The sequence below is a fragment of the Pangasianodon hypophthalmus genome, chromosome 12 (genome assembly GCF_027358585.1).
Source record: "Pangasianodon hypophthalmus isolate fPanHyp1 chromosome 12, fPanHyp1.pri, whole genome shotgun sequence".
NCBI lineage: Eukaryota > Metazoa > Chordata > Actinopteri > Siluriformes > Pangasiidae > Pangasianodon > Pangasianodon hypophthalmus.
The window spans coordinates 11,005,640-11,024,050 of record NC_069721.1 but is presented as its reverse complement, the minus strand read 5'-3'; the positions used below and the strand labels follow the sequence as shown (position 1 = coordinate 11,024,050).

Here is an 18,411-nt window from a genome sequence, read left to right as displayed (position 1 = left end):
TTGATGGGGAAATTTATCAAGCTGTGTTTAATTACCTTGAACTGATGGTGTATATCTATAGATTTGCACTTTCTCATTTCAAATACAAATAAATTAAAGGCAACGCCTGAATAAATTGAGTGGATAAAGTAAAAGTGAAGAACCATGATGAGTATAGATGCTTCCAGATAGTGGTTGATAGTGAAAGATATAATTATTAAATTAACACCCTACCATGCTCTGTGGCATGTATGAACATACTGATCAGGTATTGTTGACCTCCATTTTGGATCAAGATGGCAAGAGGAAAAGGTAAGTACTAATAAGAGACTGCTCAACTAGCTGTGATTCTATAGGAACAGTAACTAAAGTGACATCTGCTTTAGTAGTGCAATATTAAGGAAAAACAGAATAGCACCTGTTCTTAAAGTGACAGAGAAGCAAGAACAGTCTTGACATCTACATAGGGAGGGATATTAGGGTTTTTATGCAAAGATGAATGCACATTCCAGCCCAAAGTTTACAGAGATGTCGAAAATGAGTCATATGCATCATATTTACCAAGTAGGTTCTCTTTCAAGCATTCATTTCGATATATCACTGTGTGACATGCCCCTTCTCGGTATCCCTCAGAAGCACTATTGTGTCACGCCAGCCAAGGTTGGCTGGCAGACGTGATGTGTGTGTCATGGAGGCAGGGCTTACATTTTCCTTATAATCCTTGGTGCTATGTCACCTAGACAGTCTAAAACCTCTTTTAGTAGTGAAAAAAAGAGGGAGGGTTAAGCGCTCCAACTGTGCCTCCCAAGGAAGTAAACGACCCCTTCCCAGACATCTCAGCAAACATTCGCTCAGGTGGTGGCCTGTCCACCAGCTTTCTGTATCCCAAAGCGACAGCCACCACATCCGAATCACACATAGTGAAATGAATTCTCGAAATAGAACTATAGGCTATGACCATAACCCTAGTTCTCTGATAGCATGAGTGAAGTATCTCAACGAACCACCCTCTTTCCAACCTTGGCTGGTGTAATGCAATAGTATTTCTGAGAGACAGCGCAAAGAGGCGTGTCCCATAACCTAAAGTTCCTATTCATGTGTGGCATACACCAAGAGAACAGTACAATTCTGAACACTTGACCCCTACATTGTGGAGGTGCTGGGGCCCTGTTATACTGTGGGGTAGCAGTTTGCTACTGTGGTTTGGGTCCAGTTGTCCCATTAGAGGGAAGGGTGACTTAATTCAATAAAAAACATATTCTGTCTGATCACCTTTATCCTATGATGGAATCTTTTTGTCCTGGATGACAATGTCCCCAACCACAGAGCACGAGGGCTCACTCATTGGTTTAATGAGTATAAAAATTATGTAATCGTATGCTATGACTTATGCTATTAAACGCCACAGTACACATCACCATCAAAACATCAACTGAAGGAATATCTTTTGGAAGAATGGTGTTCATCCCTCCAGTACAGTTCCAGAGACTTGTAGAAGTTATTCCAAAGTGCACTGAGGCTGTCCTGCTGGCTCGTGGTGGCCCAGCAACTTGCTAAGACATTTAGTGAGTTGGTTCGATCATAAGCTTGGGCTGCTGTGTGGAGCTTCTGGTTTCTGTGCATATTGTCTCCTTATCTGTGTAGGGTTTCCTCCATGTTCTCTAGTTTCCTCCCACCTCTCAAAAAACATGCTGGTAGGAGGATTGGACATGTTATTGGATATGAGTGTGTGCACGGTGCTCTGTACTGGTCTGGTGTCCCATCCAGGATGTGTTCCTGGGATAGGCTCTGGATCTACTGCGACCCTGGTTGCTGTATTTGAGTATGCAGGTTTGAGTATTTCAGAAACAAGAATATATGAGATAACATGAGACTATTTTACTATGTATATTGTATTATTTGAATGTCGCAATAAAACTGTATATGATTTCAATTTTTTTTTTTTAAATTTCCTAACGCGGATCTGTGCACAAGACACCAGAGCTGAGCTGAACTGTGTGTGTGTATGTGTGTGTATATGTGTGTGTGTGCGCGCGCGCTCTGTACTTCTGAGGCGATTGGCAGCTTTTGTGTCTCAGATTCAAATCTCCACTACCCATATTTAATTAACTTGACACCCTTTGTGCTTTACAGGTAAGGTAGTGTGTGTTAATAAACTTTTTTCATAAAATGTGTATATTTTTTTGTCATTACAGAAAAAATACGGGGATAGATTCCGAAAAAAAACGCTGCCTCAAGAGCTAGCTGAACGTAAAAGCCTGTAGCTAGCAACGTTAGACAGTATTATCATGCTAGATATATATTTTACAGAAATGTGTACAGCTGCTCTCTTTTAATAATAAAAAAAAATCTCATGAGACGCACTTGGTGGTCTTTCACAGTATGAAATCAGTGGAGGACCAAGTTGTGGAAGATGAGGCAGGGTATCAGGATGATGAGGTGAGCTAATTAGCTAATTAATGTACATATACACTACAATAGCCCTGATTATGATGAGCACCCTCAGTCTAATTATAAAATTTCCTCAGATTCACCAGGAATAGTCACTTTAGTTTATTTCATTTGGGTGGCATAGAAGTGTTTTAACTTAGAAGAATGAAGATTTTATTATTTATGTTAACTTTCAGGAATCTTTCTTCCAAGACATCGAACTCCTACAGAAATATGGCATTGTGAGTAAAATGATATTTACTGTTATAAGATCAATTAACATTATGACAGCTTATTGTAATTGTCACTGTATTCTTCGTGTACTCTTTATAGAACATGGCGGATATCAAAAAGCTGAAGTCAGTGGGAATTTGTACTGTAAAAGGGATCCAGATGACCACACGCCGTGCCCTCTGCAACGTTAAGGGTTTATCTGAAGCCAAAGTGGAGAAAATCAAGGAAGCTGCTGGGAAGTTGCTGGTAATGTTCACTTTCAAGCATCTTCTGGAAAAGTCATACAGGATTTTATCAGGGCTTGTTGGGTTAAGGGATGAAGTGTAGAATGTTGCCTAGTCTTCAGATGTTTTTAAATTTAATGTTGACTCTTTTTGTTTATGCAGATGAGTGGATTTCAGACAGCTTCAGAATACAGTATGAAAAGGAAACAAGTTTTCCACATCACGACAGGCAGTTTGGAGTTTGAGTAAGAATTAAATTATAGATAGTCTATCAGCATGTCACTGGCATAATTAAACAGTCTATAATAGGGGTGTAAGAATACATCATGACTCGATGCATCATGATGCAAAAATGTGATGATGTACTTCACAGAAATGTACAATATCAGCATTCTATTAATTATGCATGTACTGCAGATCCACTGTTTGAACACCAGAGGTCCCAATCTGTGGACCCCTTAGAGTTAAAATAATGGAGAGCCTTTACCAAGAGCCATTACTAAGATGGAAATCATCTGCGCTTGTGAAGTGACCGATAGCCCGATAATTCTGGATTGCAATGACCAACATCCATTATACATTATCACTTTCAACAGGTCTGTGTACTGGTCGGCGTCGTAGTTATGTACTGTCTGTTCTGTCTTGTGCTGTCTGCACATGTTTGCACTTGTGCACTTTACGTTTAATTTATGTAATTTATGTAGTCCCCGTAGTTCTGTGTTGTTCTGTGTTGTCTTATGTGGCACCTTGGTCCTGGAGAAACGTTGTTTCATTTCACTGTGTACTTGTATATGGCTGAAATGACAATAAACTCCACTTGACTTGACTTGACATTATATATACAGTTACACGACCCCATTATAACGGTTAAAAAGAGCTCTTCTGTCCTTTCAAACAACACCATCAACATGCCTCTGTGATCTACGCTGCCTGGGAAAGAGGCTGCAGAAACCTGGCATTTTAGCTGACTTTGGAGCTGAATATTTCTCCTCCTGAGCTCATTTTGTTTCAGTTGATCAAGTCCCCACATCAAACACTTTGTTTATTTAATCAAAATATTTGGGAGAATTTATAAATTTATTTATTTATTTTTAAGATATGGTTAACCAGTAGTACATTTTGTTTACAATATTAAACCTCCGTTCCTAGCAATTTTTACATTTATTTAGTTTTATACAGACAAAAATGCATATTGTTTTGCATTGTTTATTATATAGAAACAGTATAATAATAATGAAAATTCTTTTCAGTCATAATTTTTCCTCATTCAAACTTTGTTAAACTTTTCTGAGAATTGAATTGAATAGAATCATGAACGCCATATTGTGAATAGAATCGAATTGTGACCGGAGTGTATTGTTGCACCCCTAGTGTATAATATGTGTAGGCAGTACTTTGTGTAGCACTATATTACAACCGGCACACAGAAAATACACTATTTCAATGATTAGTGGTATCAGAGGTGACACTTACTTCAACCCTAACGTTTTGATCTTTCATACAGTTCTGTTGCACTTAAGCTCTGATACAAAATACAAAAAAGTATGGTATGATATACTAATACATTACAGTATTAACTGGTCGTGGTTATTGTAGTGTTGCTAAATTGCTTTGAACTATATAATTTCTCTGTATTATGTGCACTTCATCTATGGGTTATCAACTCTGACATAACTTCCATACTATGATGTATATTATGGAGAGCATCAATATGTTTATTGCTATCCTAATATCTCTGTAATGTTCCATTAGCGTTGTATACAATTATAACTCAAGTGTGCCGGGATCTGAATTACTGCAGTGTAAGAAATATATTATACTTAGCCATATGTTACAATCCATGTTTTAAAAAATAATTTCTCTTCAGTAAACTTCTTGGCGGGGGAATAGAGAGTATGGCGATCACTGAAGCTTTTGGAGGTAAGCTGCAGTTATGCTCTGTTGTCCCCTGTTATTTTGGTTCTTCTTGTCTGATTTGTTTATTAAATAATACCTCTTTATGCAGAGTTCAGAACGGGAAAGACTCAACTCTCTCACACACTGTGTGGTAGGTGACAAAATATCCTTCACAGTGATTCTACTGGCATGTCAATAGACATGGTGTTGTTAGTTCTGAAATATGTACTAGAACTGTGATTAGGTTAAAGGGCTTTCTTTAAATGCTTGCTTATGAGCTGAACCCTTCGTCTCAGTTCATCTCTTTAAAGTTACAGCCCAGTTGCCTGGTGAGAATGGCTATACTGGAGGGAAGGTCATCTTCATCGATGCAGAAAATACCTTGTATCCTTCTCAGATTGGCTTTTTTCTGGGAATTAAAGGTGGGAATCTTTAGATACCTCACAGTTTGATTTGTTATCGATTGAGTTTTTGATTTCTTTAGGCTATATCTAGATTCATTTCCTCAGTATGAGCACATGCTGTTTGTAAGACATATCATTTTCATACATCGTGAAAAACTCTTTGATATTCTACAATTAGAAATAACGATAAACCTATGTACAGGTATTTTAAGAGAGACTAGTGAAGAATCAGTTATTTATGCATGACTGTTAGTGATGCATTCTGTTGGTACTAGTCTTTTTGTTCTTAACTTGTAATTCTCAGTCGCCCAGACAGGCTGAAGGACATTGCAGACAGGTTCAACGTGGATCACGAAGCAGTCCTTGATAATGTGCTGTATGCCCGTGCCTATACCAGTAAGATTATTATTGAGCTTAACTGCTCTTTTATATTTGATTTGGTAGATATTTTGTGCATTGTTTTTGATTCTGGCCATTTTAGGTGAACATCAGATGGAGCTTCTAGACTTTGTGGCAGCCAAATTTCATGAGGAGGGAGGTGTCTTCAAGCTCTTGGCAAGTAACAGGAAGAGAAAGAAAAAAAAAAAAAAGAAAACAGACTTTGATAATATCTGTACAATGTAGTACTGCTTTATTACTAGTTTAGTACTCTGGTTGATATGGCATTCTACTGTTTTTCACCTGGACCTTTGTTTTTCTTCAGATCATAGACTCCATCATGGCTCTGTTCCGAGTGGACTTCTCAGGTAGAGGTGAGCTTGCAGAGAGACAGCAGAAGTTGGCACAGATGCTTTCCAGGCTGCAAAAGATCTCAGAAGGTCAGTTTTGCTTCACAAATGGTCCATAACCTTCATATTCTTTTTCTACCTAACACACTAACCATGTTTATCTGAGATGGTAATACGTCCCAAACCTTTCTTCCTTTTTATTTGGTGGAGCTTTAAAATAAAATGTCTTTATAACATTTAAGCTAAAGAGTTCATGTGCATTTTTGGGTTAACAATTGACATACACAAGATAGCAAGGCAAAATGCCTTGAATATGGGTGAATATTTCTTATTATGAAATTTTTATAAATCAAATATAACATTACTCAACCTGTTTTAGATGCCTGTACTTATTTCAAGTTTTAAATTATCTTATTCTATTTTAGCAAAAATATCTGCCAATAGAAAAAGCCTATTTCATGCTTGGCATTAGTAAAAAAATGTCTAGGAATAGGTTTAATAATCATATATTTGGTTTATTGTAGTATTATAATAGGAAACACTAGATAAATGAGACTATATTCATAATATTGCTGCGATGTTAGTTTTTGCAGTGTACTAAAGACATGAGAGAGAAATCCACTACTTGACTGAAAATAAAAACACTGTATAAATAACTCAACCCTTGTCTGATCAAAATATTTCTGTTTCAATTCTGACAGAGTACAATGTTGCAGTGTTTGTCACCAATCAGATGACAGCAGACCCAGGAGCTGGGATGACGTAAGTATTAAAAGTTTCGTTCAACATTGTTTACGCTACAGATCGTTGTAGTGACATGTCAGCTCTGCAGGTCCCATCAGTATAAGCATGACCAAAATACTGTATATACATTGAATGTAAAGAGAATAATGTATCTCTAATGAACTTGAGATGTTGAGTGAAGGTGCAGCAGCTGATTTGTAACCACTCTGTTAAAGATTTCAAGCAGATCCCAAAAAGCCCATTGGAGGTCACATACTGGCCCATGCCTCCACCACGCGCATAAGTTTGAGGAAAGGACGCGGTGAAATGAGAATTGCCAAAATATTTGATAGGTAATTCATTTTTGGGAAGTGCTGGCTAAACTAATATACGCTAAAGCCAATAGATGAAATAATAACTCAGTAACTTGTGTGGTATGATTGCTGACGTTAATGAAAAATGAAGGTGAAAAAGAAAAATAAAAGGATTATCTCCTCCTTTCAAGCCCTGACATGCCAGAAAATGAAGCTACCTTTGCCATTACTGCTGGAGGAGTGGCAGATGCGAAAGAGTAAGGCAAGAATTTCTCCAGTAAAAACAAAATTCATGGTTTGTTAGTAGACATAGTATGTATTCAGATCTAACTACAACTGTTTGTGTGTTTGTTTATTTGTATATTTATTTGATCCCTACTTAAATGTGTTTTTTTTAATAAACTGTTGGACTTGCTTTTAACCTATGCAACTACTTTTTTCCCCTTGACTTATTCAAAGGAACACACCTCGATCTCTATCTATCTCTATCTGTGATTATCGCAGAAAAGAATGTCAACAAATTTCACTTTACTAAGTAAACAATTTTTTTGGTTGGGGTAATGACGCATTCACTACAGAGTTCTTCAGGTGTAGGTGCTCATCTGAAAAAAGTGGAATATATAGTACACTGTCACTAAACAAACATTACTTTTTTGATAGTTTTTTTCTTATGTGGATATATCAGTATACCTTCTTGCATTAGATCTCATAGATTAGCTCAGTGCCATCTTTTGGTGAAAACAGCTGGGATGCATTCATTCATGTATCACCACATAAAAAGAATCCTATAGTAATACATGAATGAAATCAAAAATGGGTAAACCTACATGATGAGCTACAAAACGTCCGGGGGGAGGTGGTCCTTCAAGGTGGAGCCTCTTTAGAGCCTTGACTTCATGCCCTGGAGATGAAAGCCTGATCAGAGACGTGATGATAAAACCCCTGCTGAAGCTTTTTCTCCAACAAAGGACCAAGAAGTCTGTCTATGACACCTCTCATACTGATGGTATTCCTGCCAAGAAGAAAAAGGGAGTCACAGATGGAATAGAGAAAACAGAGGAAAGGGAGCATGTAGTTTGGGGTCTAGAGAATTTTAGCAAATCTTGGCAACAGTGTGATGTATTGAAAAGCAGTCAAATCTCTAAAAGCATATATTACAAATGTTTGGAGCTTAATTTATGTATAACTTTGACTGACGTATTAACAAAATGTTTGGCAAGAACAGCTACTGATTGCCACAGTATCTGTCTTAGACTGAAGAAGTGAGTTTGTCAGCAGGTCTTCTGTTATTTCTCACAGCCTACATGGTAGAAACAGCCCAGAACAGGGGTAAATTCTTCCCTACAAAAAGTAGTCATATCCCTGAAAGGAAATGTTTTACAGATTTCGAGTTTAATTTATAAATACAGTCACACTATAGAATTAATGAAAGCTTTCTACAAAACAGTAATTAAACTGCCACTACAACTGCGCTGAGAATTGTGTTTAGAGTTTAAGTGTATAATTTGGAGTTTTTCAGCTTTACTCTTAAATACAGAGTGACGATAATACTGTAGTCGCAGAACCGCTCCTGCACAGTATATTGTTGTGAGAACTGTTGGTTTGGTGGTCGTTTTCGGAGGTCCTGCTCCACACTTTCTGGCTTCACACAGTGAACACTGAAGCACTCGTGCAGGAAGCAGGCGCAGTGAGAGCTGACTGTGTCCGCACTGTGGGAGCGGAAGAGCAGGAGGCTCATGCCGTAAATCCGCTCACGGTTCTGCATACACACTCACACACTGTTATCTGGAGCAGTTACAGAAAAGGCGAAGGTGTCAGGGTGTAAGTGCGTGTAGGGGACGAGCTTTCTGAGCGGCTGTGGCTGTAGTTCGAGCTCGTTATGGACCAGAGAGACTCGGCGCCTGAGAGCTGGGAGGAGGACGATGTGGAGGCCCAGGCCGACACCGAGCTCCAGTCTGCCTTCACCGGCCTCAACGTCAACGCTCCAGAGTTTGTACCGTCCTTTGTGCCCAGAGCGTCTCCACGCAGCACCGGGTCCCAGGGTAAACCCACACCCACAACACCGACACCTTTTAGCCGAGCTCGCTGCTAACCTGCTAGCGCTAGAGGAAAGGGGACTGTAGTGGGCTAGTTAGCTTAGCTGCCACGCTGAACAGCTGTCAAGTGTTTTATAAACGGTGAGATACACGAGATGAAAATAAACTGCGAAATTTAGTTCGCATATTCTCATGTCTGTGCGTATAATAATTATTCCAGTGTGTAATGAAACTGGTAGCTTGTAACGTTTGCCGTTTGTTATGTGTTGGGGAAAATGGCCACTACAGGCTAGTGAGGTGGCTGGGGAGACTACGTCAGCTCTGTGGATGCCAGTGAATGATGGTGTGTAAGTGGAATTGGGACTGTTTGTTAGTCATGAGTTCTGCAGAGCTAGACTTCTTATAATTCCCGACCATAACACACTTAAACTTCCTGGCTTTCTGTAGACCTGTGTGTTTAAGTCATGTCAAACTTTAGCAGCAATGGAGAGGAACACTATCCATTATGACCACAGGCCAGAGTTTGTTGCATTATGTCCATCAGCATAACACACACACACACACACACACTCACACACACACAGAGCACTTGGTTGCCAGCAGGGATTTTTGGCCTGCTGTCAGATAAATTCCCATTCCCAAATTTATATTCTGTAGAGTACAGTTTAAGCCCCCTGTTTACTTAGGGCCTCATCTCACACCCTCATTATGGTGTCCCTGACACGCAGATCTGATCTGATACCAGTCCAGAGTTTCAGGCTAGTCAATATAATAATATAAGATCAGTACATCCCTACTTGAAGTGGTTTTCTTTTCTTAAATGTCAAGAGCTGAACGGTAAATATTTAAGTTAATATCATTATTTGTGACTTAGTACTATCATTGTTTTCATCGATCATTATTATTTATGCCTCATCATATTATATATAATTATATCTTAATTATATTACATAGTCTATTGTATCTTTATATAATTTAAATTGTCATGTAGGAATAATTAAAATTGACCTGAATTTCTTTGAATATAATATATTCAATATATTAATATATAATATATTATATGTAGATGTTATACATAATCTACATTTAACAGCATGCAGTACTATACAGTTTAAGATGAATAATGTTCTCTCTTTAGGTCCAGACGCAGTTACAAACATGGAGATCTCAGAACCAGTAGGTAAGTGTGCTTTAACTTTAGACATATCACGATTTGTCGTGAGCAGAACTCTTGGCTAGCAGTGTTTTCCAGATCAGTGAGTGCAAATTAGAGTACTTATATTTCTACCAATTATGGTGTTGTAGTACTGTCATTAGTGTTAGTTCAGCTATATAGAGGCCAGCTGGAGATTGCGGAGCTTGGCTCATGTAACAGTCTGTACACGCTCATGTTTCACGTTTTCTCTCTGCACAACTCCTGCACCTACAGCCAGGGACTGAAGCATTCCCAAACAGCAGTGTCATATCCATAACCAGAATAACGCATTTATTAAGAGTTAATATTGTTTTAGAAATTTGATCAACATGTAAAAGAAATTGTGAACGAATATCTCGTGAGGTTAGTTATTTTCAGGATTGTCCGAGATCAACAGCTGTGTGCATGATTACTGACGTGTGGAATTCCACTGATCAGTTAATGTACAGTGCTTAGTGCTGTTTTGCAAAGGTCAGTTTTATCATAGCATTAGCATGATTATGCCATACAGTATATATAATTACCTCTTTGAACAGTTATTTAGTGAAGCTTTGAATTCTGCTAATTTAACGAGCATAAATATATTCTTATCATAAAATTCCTATCTATTCCAGGAGTTCAAGAGAGCAAAACTGGCCGTTCTGTCAGGGAGGGAGGGGTAGCACAGTCTCTGTCCTCTATCAATCACAGCAACACGAGCCAATCATGGGCATTTGTGAGCTCTTGTATGCAGAAGTGGGTCGATAGTGCTTTCCTCTGAGTGGGTTGCGCTGCCCCCTGGACGTTGCATGAGCAGCAGTTCGAAAAGATGTGGTGCGCTGGCTTCGTGTGCCCCGGAGGAAGCACGTGATAGCCTTTGCCCTCCCCAGTTGATTGCTGTCATGTGATAGGGCTGCCTGATGGTTGTGAATTGGCCAAGACTAAATTAGGCAGAAAATCAGGAAGAAAAAAAAAAAGAAATTCCGAACTATTAAAGCTGTCTGGATCCAGAATTTAAGTAAACTATTTAGTCCTCTGTGTCTCTGTCTGACCAAAGCAGCAGACTCATGTTTGCCCTAGATTATACTGTCACGGTACAGCTATCTATGCCACAGTGCATTTACCCTTCCCAATCTGTCTTCACTATTCACTCATGATTGTCACGTTTTCCACCATGCACTTGTGAACCAAAAATTCATTCATTTAATTAAGCAAATCTTGCTAGAGCAATGATGGGTCCATGTTACCAACAGTTTAACTTGCATTTCTGTTGTGCAGTGCCATTACCCAACTCCCACACTCACACAGACCTGCTCTACAGGTTGAACGCAGTGTTAGGTGTGTCACTCAGCCCACAACATGTCATTTATCTGCTTAATTATTCGGGTTCACTGCAGACGGAGCTAAAGCTTTGTGATCAGCTGTCTCCTCAAATAGCAAACATGCTGAATGCAGTTTTATCTCCTTTCTATTATTTTACTTTAATCTATCTATTACTGCATATGTTACTTTCTTATTCACTTTTACTCTGGTGTCAGTGTCTTTCACCCCAGTAAAAAGACTGCATATGTAAATGGACAGGAGACAAGTTTGCCTATAAAACTACTATAATAAATCATTAAACAGAAACTATTTATTTATTAAATGTTTAGGATACGCAAGATTGTTAACATGTGCGTTAACACGTACAACATGTATGAACTATCACCTACACAGACCTTTGTAAAAATGTTAGAGCATCATCTTAAAGTTGGTGTCACTGATGTCATTTTGCCTCTTTAGCTGCTGTGGAGAATGGAGAAACAGATAATGCCACAGCGGAGTCGTGGGAGGAGAAGGGTGAACCAGATGAGGTGGAGGCAGGAGGCGGGGCTATGGAGGAGAGTGGACCTGTTAGGGAAGAAGCCCAAGATGAGATGATGATGGAGGAGGATGAGGAAATGCCTGCCCCTAAACTGCCTCCTCCTCTCCCAGATGCCCCAAAGAAGGAGCATGTTAATGTAGTGTTCATTGGACATGTGGGTGCGTCTGTGTACAGTGTCTTCATAGCAGCTACTTAATTTCCCTAATTTTATAATTACTGTTGTTTCAAGACCATTTTATCTTATTGTGTTCCTCTACTGTTTTATGTTTAAGATGCTGGCAAGTCAACAATTGGTGGACAAATCATGTGAGTTATGCAGTCTTTACTTTTATTTTCTGTTTAAACCGTGTTTATTAAATTAGCAAATCTGTAAGGTATTAATTCTAAGATTTTTCTTTCAGGTATTTGACTGGCATGGTGGACAAAAGGACCCTAGAGAAATACGAAAGGGAGGCAAAAGAAAAGAACAGGGAGACATGGTAAAATTGCTTTATGGTGTTATTTATGCAGAATTTTTTTTATGTTAGCTAATTTAATGTGTATGCTCACATGTACATTATTTGCTGTTCAGATATTTGTAGCTGCTCAGTTACATCTTTGTAATAATATTTGAATAACCTTTTTTTTTTTTTTTTTTTTTACAGGTATCTCTCTTGGGCTTTAGACACAAACCAGGAGGAGAGAGACAAGGGGAAAACAGTAGAAGTAGGAAGAGCATATTTCGAAACGGAGAAAAAGCACTTTACCATCCTGGATGCCCCAGGCCATAAAAGCTTTGTGCCCAACATGATCGGTGGAGCCTCCCAGGCTGACTTGGCAGTGCTGGTTAGTTTCTTACTATCCTCGATATTTTACTGCTGACAGCTTGGTGCTGTACTTCTGTTGCTGTGTGGGAGGTGAAATATCAAGATTGTGGTGACGGAAGAAGACTGAATCTCTATTAGTTTGCTGAATATGTTAGGTCTTTATCTTCTTTCAGTAAAATGTCAGGAATGGTCATTCTGCTCACTTTTGTTGCAGCAGACTATTGATTTATGTGTCAGCTTCACAATCTCTATAAAGGTTATCACATCTTCTATGTGTTCTTTTCCCTCCAAACTGTTTTTTTTGCAGATATTTTCAGATTCATTGTGAATGGGATTTATTCTCTCTCTTTCATCCTGTCTTGCCAGGTTATTTCTGCCAGAAAGGGTGAGTTTGAGACAGGCTTTGAAAAGGGCGGTCAGACCCGTGAGCACGCTATGCTGGCCAAAACAGCTGGTGTCAAACACCTGATAGTCCTCATCAACAAAATGGATGATCCTACAGTAAACTGGAGCTTGGATAGGTAAATAAAGCATGTTTTCATGTCAACAGTGAAATTAATGGCATAGTTGGCATAGCTGTCACAAACCTAATATGAGAGTTCAGTTTACTGCAAACATTTTATGTTTATGGTCATTAAGTAGCATTTTACTAAAACATCTTTTCTCTACAGATATGAGGAATGTAAAGAGAAATTAGTGCCATTTTTAAAGAAGGTGGGCTTTAATCCAAAGAAAGACATCCACTTCATGCCCTGCTCTGGACTGACAGGAGCCAACTTAAAGGAACCTTCTGAGATGTGTCCCTGGTACACGTAAGTAAAGCTTATAACACTCTAATTTACATTTACAAACCAAGGCACTGGCTATTCAGAAGTGATGTGGGATCCATTTCTAGTGATGCCACTCCTATCCCTTTTCAGTTCCTCTGTACTGTAAACTGGTAAACAGATGTAGTGTAGGCTCATGCATAATTTGCATAGTAATAATATTGTATTTTAGAAAATATCTCACTTTCCATTGTCTGAACTCTTTTTCCATTTTAGGGGATTACCATTTATTCCACATCTGGACAGCTTGCCAAACTTTAACCGATCAAGTGATGGTCCCATCAGATTGCCCATTGTAGATAAGTACAGGGTGAGGTTAATGTTTATACTTAGATACGTATTTGTAATGAAATGAAACACTAAATATAGGCTTGATCTCATGTATAGGTGTTGAGACTGTCCTTAAATAGGGTTGATCTCATGTATAGGTGTTGAGACTGTCCTTAAAGTATTCTGTAAATAATATGTGTTTATGCAGACTAAATTTTCTAATGTTCTACAGTGTCATTTGGCCAAAAATTTTCAGTAGACCTACAATACACAACTGTAAGTAGAACATGTGATCAGTTATGTAAATATAATAAAAATTTTCATAGTATTCAAACAGTGAAGTTGATTCTGACAGTTGTAATAGATGTACTGTAGTTATTAGTACTTCTTCACTGAACAGCGTGGGCTGGCAAGAAATCTGAAAAACAGGACTGTCCATATCTCGGCTGAGTTTGTCACATTCTCATCACATAACTCTACCTGTGAAGGCAAGAGGAGTGTCTTTGGAGGTTATCTGTTGATAAATCATGATAGACATGTTTAGTGTAATGCTACTTGAAAACAATCTGAGATAGTGAATTAGTAAGCATGAGACACAGTGTGTTTGTTGTAACAGCAGCTCATCATTAAACACTATCATGACAACACTTAAAAAAAAAAACGCACTTAATGGCTTTCCATGCATCCAAGCACTGTCGAATGTGAAAATAAGTAGTTTGAGTAAGAGTTGTGCCTTTGTTTGTGACTGAATCCCGAAGGACAGTCTACAATAAAACTTGAGGGCGCTAGGTAGGGTGTTGTACCCTATGTAGGGAATTTGGGATGTTCCCTAACTAGAAGATGACAAATTGTACATCACATCAACAAATTGTACATCACATAAAATCACTACACTACGATGAGGATTTTTATGCTGGTAGAGAGGTGACTCAAGCCAGAGACATTATAAGGATGAGTTTGTGTGAACTGCATTTCACATTGTAGTAAATAATCAGCCTTTCAGACACTACAGTCACAGACTTTTTTTTTTCTTTTAATTGCTTTTCCTGTAATTTTCTATGCAGGACATGGGCACTGTGGTTCTTGGCAAACTGGAATCAGGGACTATTAGCAAAGCACAACAGCTTATCATGATGCCAAACAGGGTAAGATTAAATGAAGCACCTGCACTATATGAAACACTGAAATTCTGTTTTAAATCAAGAATGTCTGTGTGACTGAAATGTGATGTGTGCTGTGTTTTCCAGCACACTGTGGAGGTGCTGAGCTTACTGTCCGATGATGTAGAGACAGATGACGCAGGGCCTGGAGAGAACCTGAAGCTACGTCTCAAAGGCATTGAAGAAGAGGAGATCCTCCCTGGCTTCATCTTATGCAATGCAGAGAACCTCTGCCACTCAGGGCGCACGTTTGATGCCCAGGTAGAGCACTGATTGTAGTTGCTTGCTGTACAAGCAGCTTCCCATGTTTTTGCCTCATTCCATGTCCTTAATGGATTTTTTTTGTTGTTGTTTTCCAGATTGTCATTATTGAACACAAATCCATTATATGTCCAGGTTATAATGCAGTCCTACACATCCATACCTGCATAGAGGAAGTGCAGATAACAGTAAGGAACTGGTGGCTTTCTCCTTGTTGCATGTGTGAAATGCTTTTCTGCATTTATTTTATGGTAACTAAATACCTCTGCTTAAAGGCCTTAATCTGTCTGGTGGACAAGAAGACAGGAGAGAAGAGCAAGACGCGTCCCCGCTTTGTCAAACAAGACCAAGTGTGCATTGCCCGTCTCAGAACGGCAGGAACGATCTGCTTAGAAACGTTCAAAGACTTCCCACAGATGGGCCGTTTCACTTTGAGGGACGAGGGTAAGATCTCATAACTTGGATCAGTAAATCTTTTGGGTCTGTACTAGGATGAGATTGCCAAAAAAATTGGTTTGTTAACTTGAGAAGACTATGTAAATGATATTTTTATACTAATGATACTATCTTTAGCTAATTTTGGTGTTTAATTGCTTTCGGAAGTCTTGATGATGAACTGAGTGTGTGGTGAATGCAACTGTATATGAACGTGTGTCATTTCTCTTTGCAGGTAAAACGATTGCTATTGGCAAGGTGTTGAAGTTGGTGCCAGAGAAGGACTGATTCCACACCGAAGGACTGATCTGCTGCACTGTGGATTAGGAGGAAGGATGCAGCGACCTACCAACCGGATTCCTCCAATCTGCTCCATTCTCTTATTGTGGATAAAACTAAGAGAAACATTTGACAAAGGACAATATCAAAATGACAGTATGTTTTAAGAAGAACAATATAATAGAAAAAAAGCTCAGTGTGACGGCTTTCTCATATTGAGAGCTCAGCTATGCCACTCATGTAGCCCAATTTTAAAGCCAGCCCATTTCCACAGGCCCATATTCAATGACAAAATGGATGCAATCTTCTTATAGACTATTGGCTTTTTAACTGCCCTCTTGTTTGAAGGATTAAGCCATTCCTTTGTTAACTGTCCTTAAGCAATCTGAAACTGACAGCACACATAGATGTTCACCAGGGTCAAGCTTATATGGACAAGCATAGATGTGTAATTGGTTCAGTTTATCAGAAGGTGATCTTATTTCTGAATTCTAACCCCACCAGCACTGCACTGAAATGGGGTCCATGTATGTAATCAGTCTGTATCGCTGCCTTCTTTTCAGATCCTGTGTTTGTACAGTTTCAGACTGCTTGAGGACATGAGCACAGGAACAGCATGGAGCCTTCCAAAGTTATGTTAACGCTTTGGTCATGTCTGATTTCTCTTTGCATATCTGATATCTTTCTGGTCTTCTCCTAGATCAGATCTTTAGTTCAGTCTTTTTGAAATCAGTACAGTTGCGATATGGACTATGCGCATGCATTTTAGTAAGCTAGCATTTTTTAAATAAATGCACAGTTTCATTCAAATATTAATGATCATTGTAGCCCGCTGTAAACAAAACTAAACCGGATCAGGCTTATGCACACAATTACTAGTCATTGCTTATCCTAAAGGAAAAAAAAAATTGTATTCGAATAAAATAAAAAAAAAAAAAAAAAGAACTGTGGTGTTACAGTTTCTCACACTACTCAGCATCTGATCCAGTTTTACGTACTTCTGTGGCGATGTCAGCATTAACTATCCAAAAAATAAAATCATCAGTTGATCATTTCATCTTTCTTGTTGGCTTTTTATGCATACTGGATTCATGTTTTATCCCTAATCAGATGTGTTGGTCTGTTAAATCCTTCAGCTTTGGGCCAAGACGCTGCTCAAAAGGCTTTTGCTTAAATACTGATGAATGACAAATTAAAGTGTGTTAGTCAGGTGCTGGGCCAGCACCACCATGACCACCATTCCCGAGACTCCCTCAGTTGGTGTTTTGATGACCAATGCACTAATCAGACATCTTTGTCTGCTAAGATGCCACATGATTGTCTGGTTGTATGATTGGCATGAATGAGCAGGTGTCCAGGTGTTCCTAATAAAGTGGTCTGCAAACCAATTGCAGCCTGGGAAGTATGTAAAGGGAAGTTTCAGAGAACAATCACCTAACGTTAGGGGAACGGTCTCTGAAGCATCCTGGATTATTGCAAGAATCCAGAGAGGTTCAAATAACTTAGAGCTCACCAGAACATTCACAGAAGCAGTGTTACTGCAAAGTTCCTGAAAGTTCATATTATTTAAAAGTTATGAGAAGGTTTGAGGAACAGTCTCTGAACAATAATGTGTAATAAAATGTGAATGTTAAAGAAATCTCTCCAGGAAAACCAAATGGCCTGAAAAGAGGTGTTCTTAGAATGTTTGAGGAACCAAAAACATACATTCCCAAAACGTTTGAGAAACCAGAACTGTTAGCTGGGATATCAGGTGATAAGGGAATCCACATCTCCTGAGACAAGTTAACTGCGGTTGCGTTTCTGGGGAACTTAGCTGGGAACCCATTCTGTGTCAAACCTGCTGCCTGATCTACTGCGAATGAAGCTTTTACTGAATATGAATAATGTGCGCTTGTTCGAACTTTTATTTTGAAATTTGCTCAACGTATCCGGAATTCCGTTCTCCTGTTGAGGCTACTTTCCCATTGCTGACGATTTGAAACTTTCACTCCTTACCTAACAACCTGCTTAGAGACTGCGTGTCGCTTTAATTCACTTAGAACTCGTTCAGTTAGTCTACTTAATTATTAAAACAAAATGTGTTGATGGCGAGAAGAAGCTTCGTGAAGAGTGAAAGATTTCCAGCCAGCTGTAGTGTAAAATGCTGGCTCTCACTAGCGCCCCCTAGTGGCCAAAACAGTGTAGGCTTTATGTAACACGTGTTTTAGCGGACAGCACTGATCATTAAAGGCCAATATGAAACAAACACTGTATGACAAACAAAGGAATTCTTAAAGTTTCCTGCTTTTGTTGGTGTTAGAGCATATAATGCTGTGTGTCTATAACACTACACACACACACACACATTATATATATATATATATA

General features: G+C 38.8%; 2 protein-coding genes across 2 annotated transcripts; both read left to right on the top strand.

The window, feature by feature from the left end:
* The first annotated feature begins 479 nt into the window (after positions 1-479).
* Positions 480-8,847, top strand: dmc1 (DNA meiotic recombinase 1). Its single transcript, XM_026915197.3, has 14 exons — positions 480-2,112; positions 2,361-2,418; positions 2,607-2,651; positions 2,743-2,889; positions 3,030-3,112; positions 4,735-4,787; positions 4,873-4,914; positions 5,075-5,147; positions 5,472-5,563; positions 5,649-5,722; positions 5,871-5,985; positions 6,597-6,657; positions 6,855-6,971; positions 7,124-8,847. Exons 1-14 carry the CDS (start codon positions 1,985-1,987, stop codon positions 7,191-7,193), a joined length of 1,158 nt encoding a protein of 385 aa, XP_026770998.3. The 5' UTR covers positions 480-1,984; the 3' UTR covers positions 7,194-8,847.
* On the top strand, positions 8,809-17,101 carry gspt1 (G1 to S phase transition 1). The gene is made up of 14 exons (XM_026915195.3): positions 8,809-8,974; positions 10,107-10,148; positions 11,925-12,164; positions 12,279-12,312; positions 12,408-12,485; positions 12,651-12,831; positions 13,179-13,333; positions 13,484-13,624; positions 13,856-13,949; positions 14,974-15,054; positions 15,157-15,330; positions 15,429-15,518; positions 15,606-15,774; positions 16,001-17,101. Exons 1-14 carry the CDS (start codon positions 8,812-8,814, stop codon positions 16,051-16,053), a joined length of 1,695 nt encoding a protein of 564 aa, XP_026770996.2. The 5' UTR covers positions 8,809-8,811; the 3' UTR covers positions 16,054-17,101.
* Positions 17,102-18,411: the final 1,310 nt, after the last annotated feature.

Excerpts from the sequence above, each read along its gene's own strand:
- dmc1 (XM_026915197.3), top strand. The coding sequence starts at position 1,985 with ATGTGTGTGTATATGTGTGTGTGTGCGCGCGCGCTCTGTACTTCTGAG. Across the intron at positions 4,915-5,074 it reads ACTCTCTCACACACTGTGTG|TTACAGCCCAGTTGCCTGGT; the intron begins GTAGGTGACAAA and ends ATCTCTTTAAAG. Across the intron at positions 6,972-7,123 it reads ATTGCCAAAATATTTGATAG|CCCTGACATGCCAGAAAATG; the intron begins GTAATTCATTTT and ends CCTCCTTTCAAG.
- gspt1 (XM_026915195.3), top strand. The coding sequence starts at position 8,812 with ATGGACCAGAGAGACTCGGCGCCTGAGAGCTGGGAGGAGGACGATGTG. Across the intron at positions 12,165-12,278 it reads AGTGTTCATTGGACATGTGG|ATGCTGGCAAGTCAACAATT; the intron begins GTGCGTCTGTGT and ends TTTATGTTTAAG. Across the intron at positions 15,775-16,000 it reads TTTCACTTTGAGGGACGAGG|GTAAAACGATTGCTATTGGC; the intron begins GTAAGATCTCAT and ends TTCTCTTTGCAG.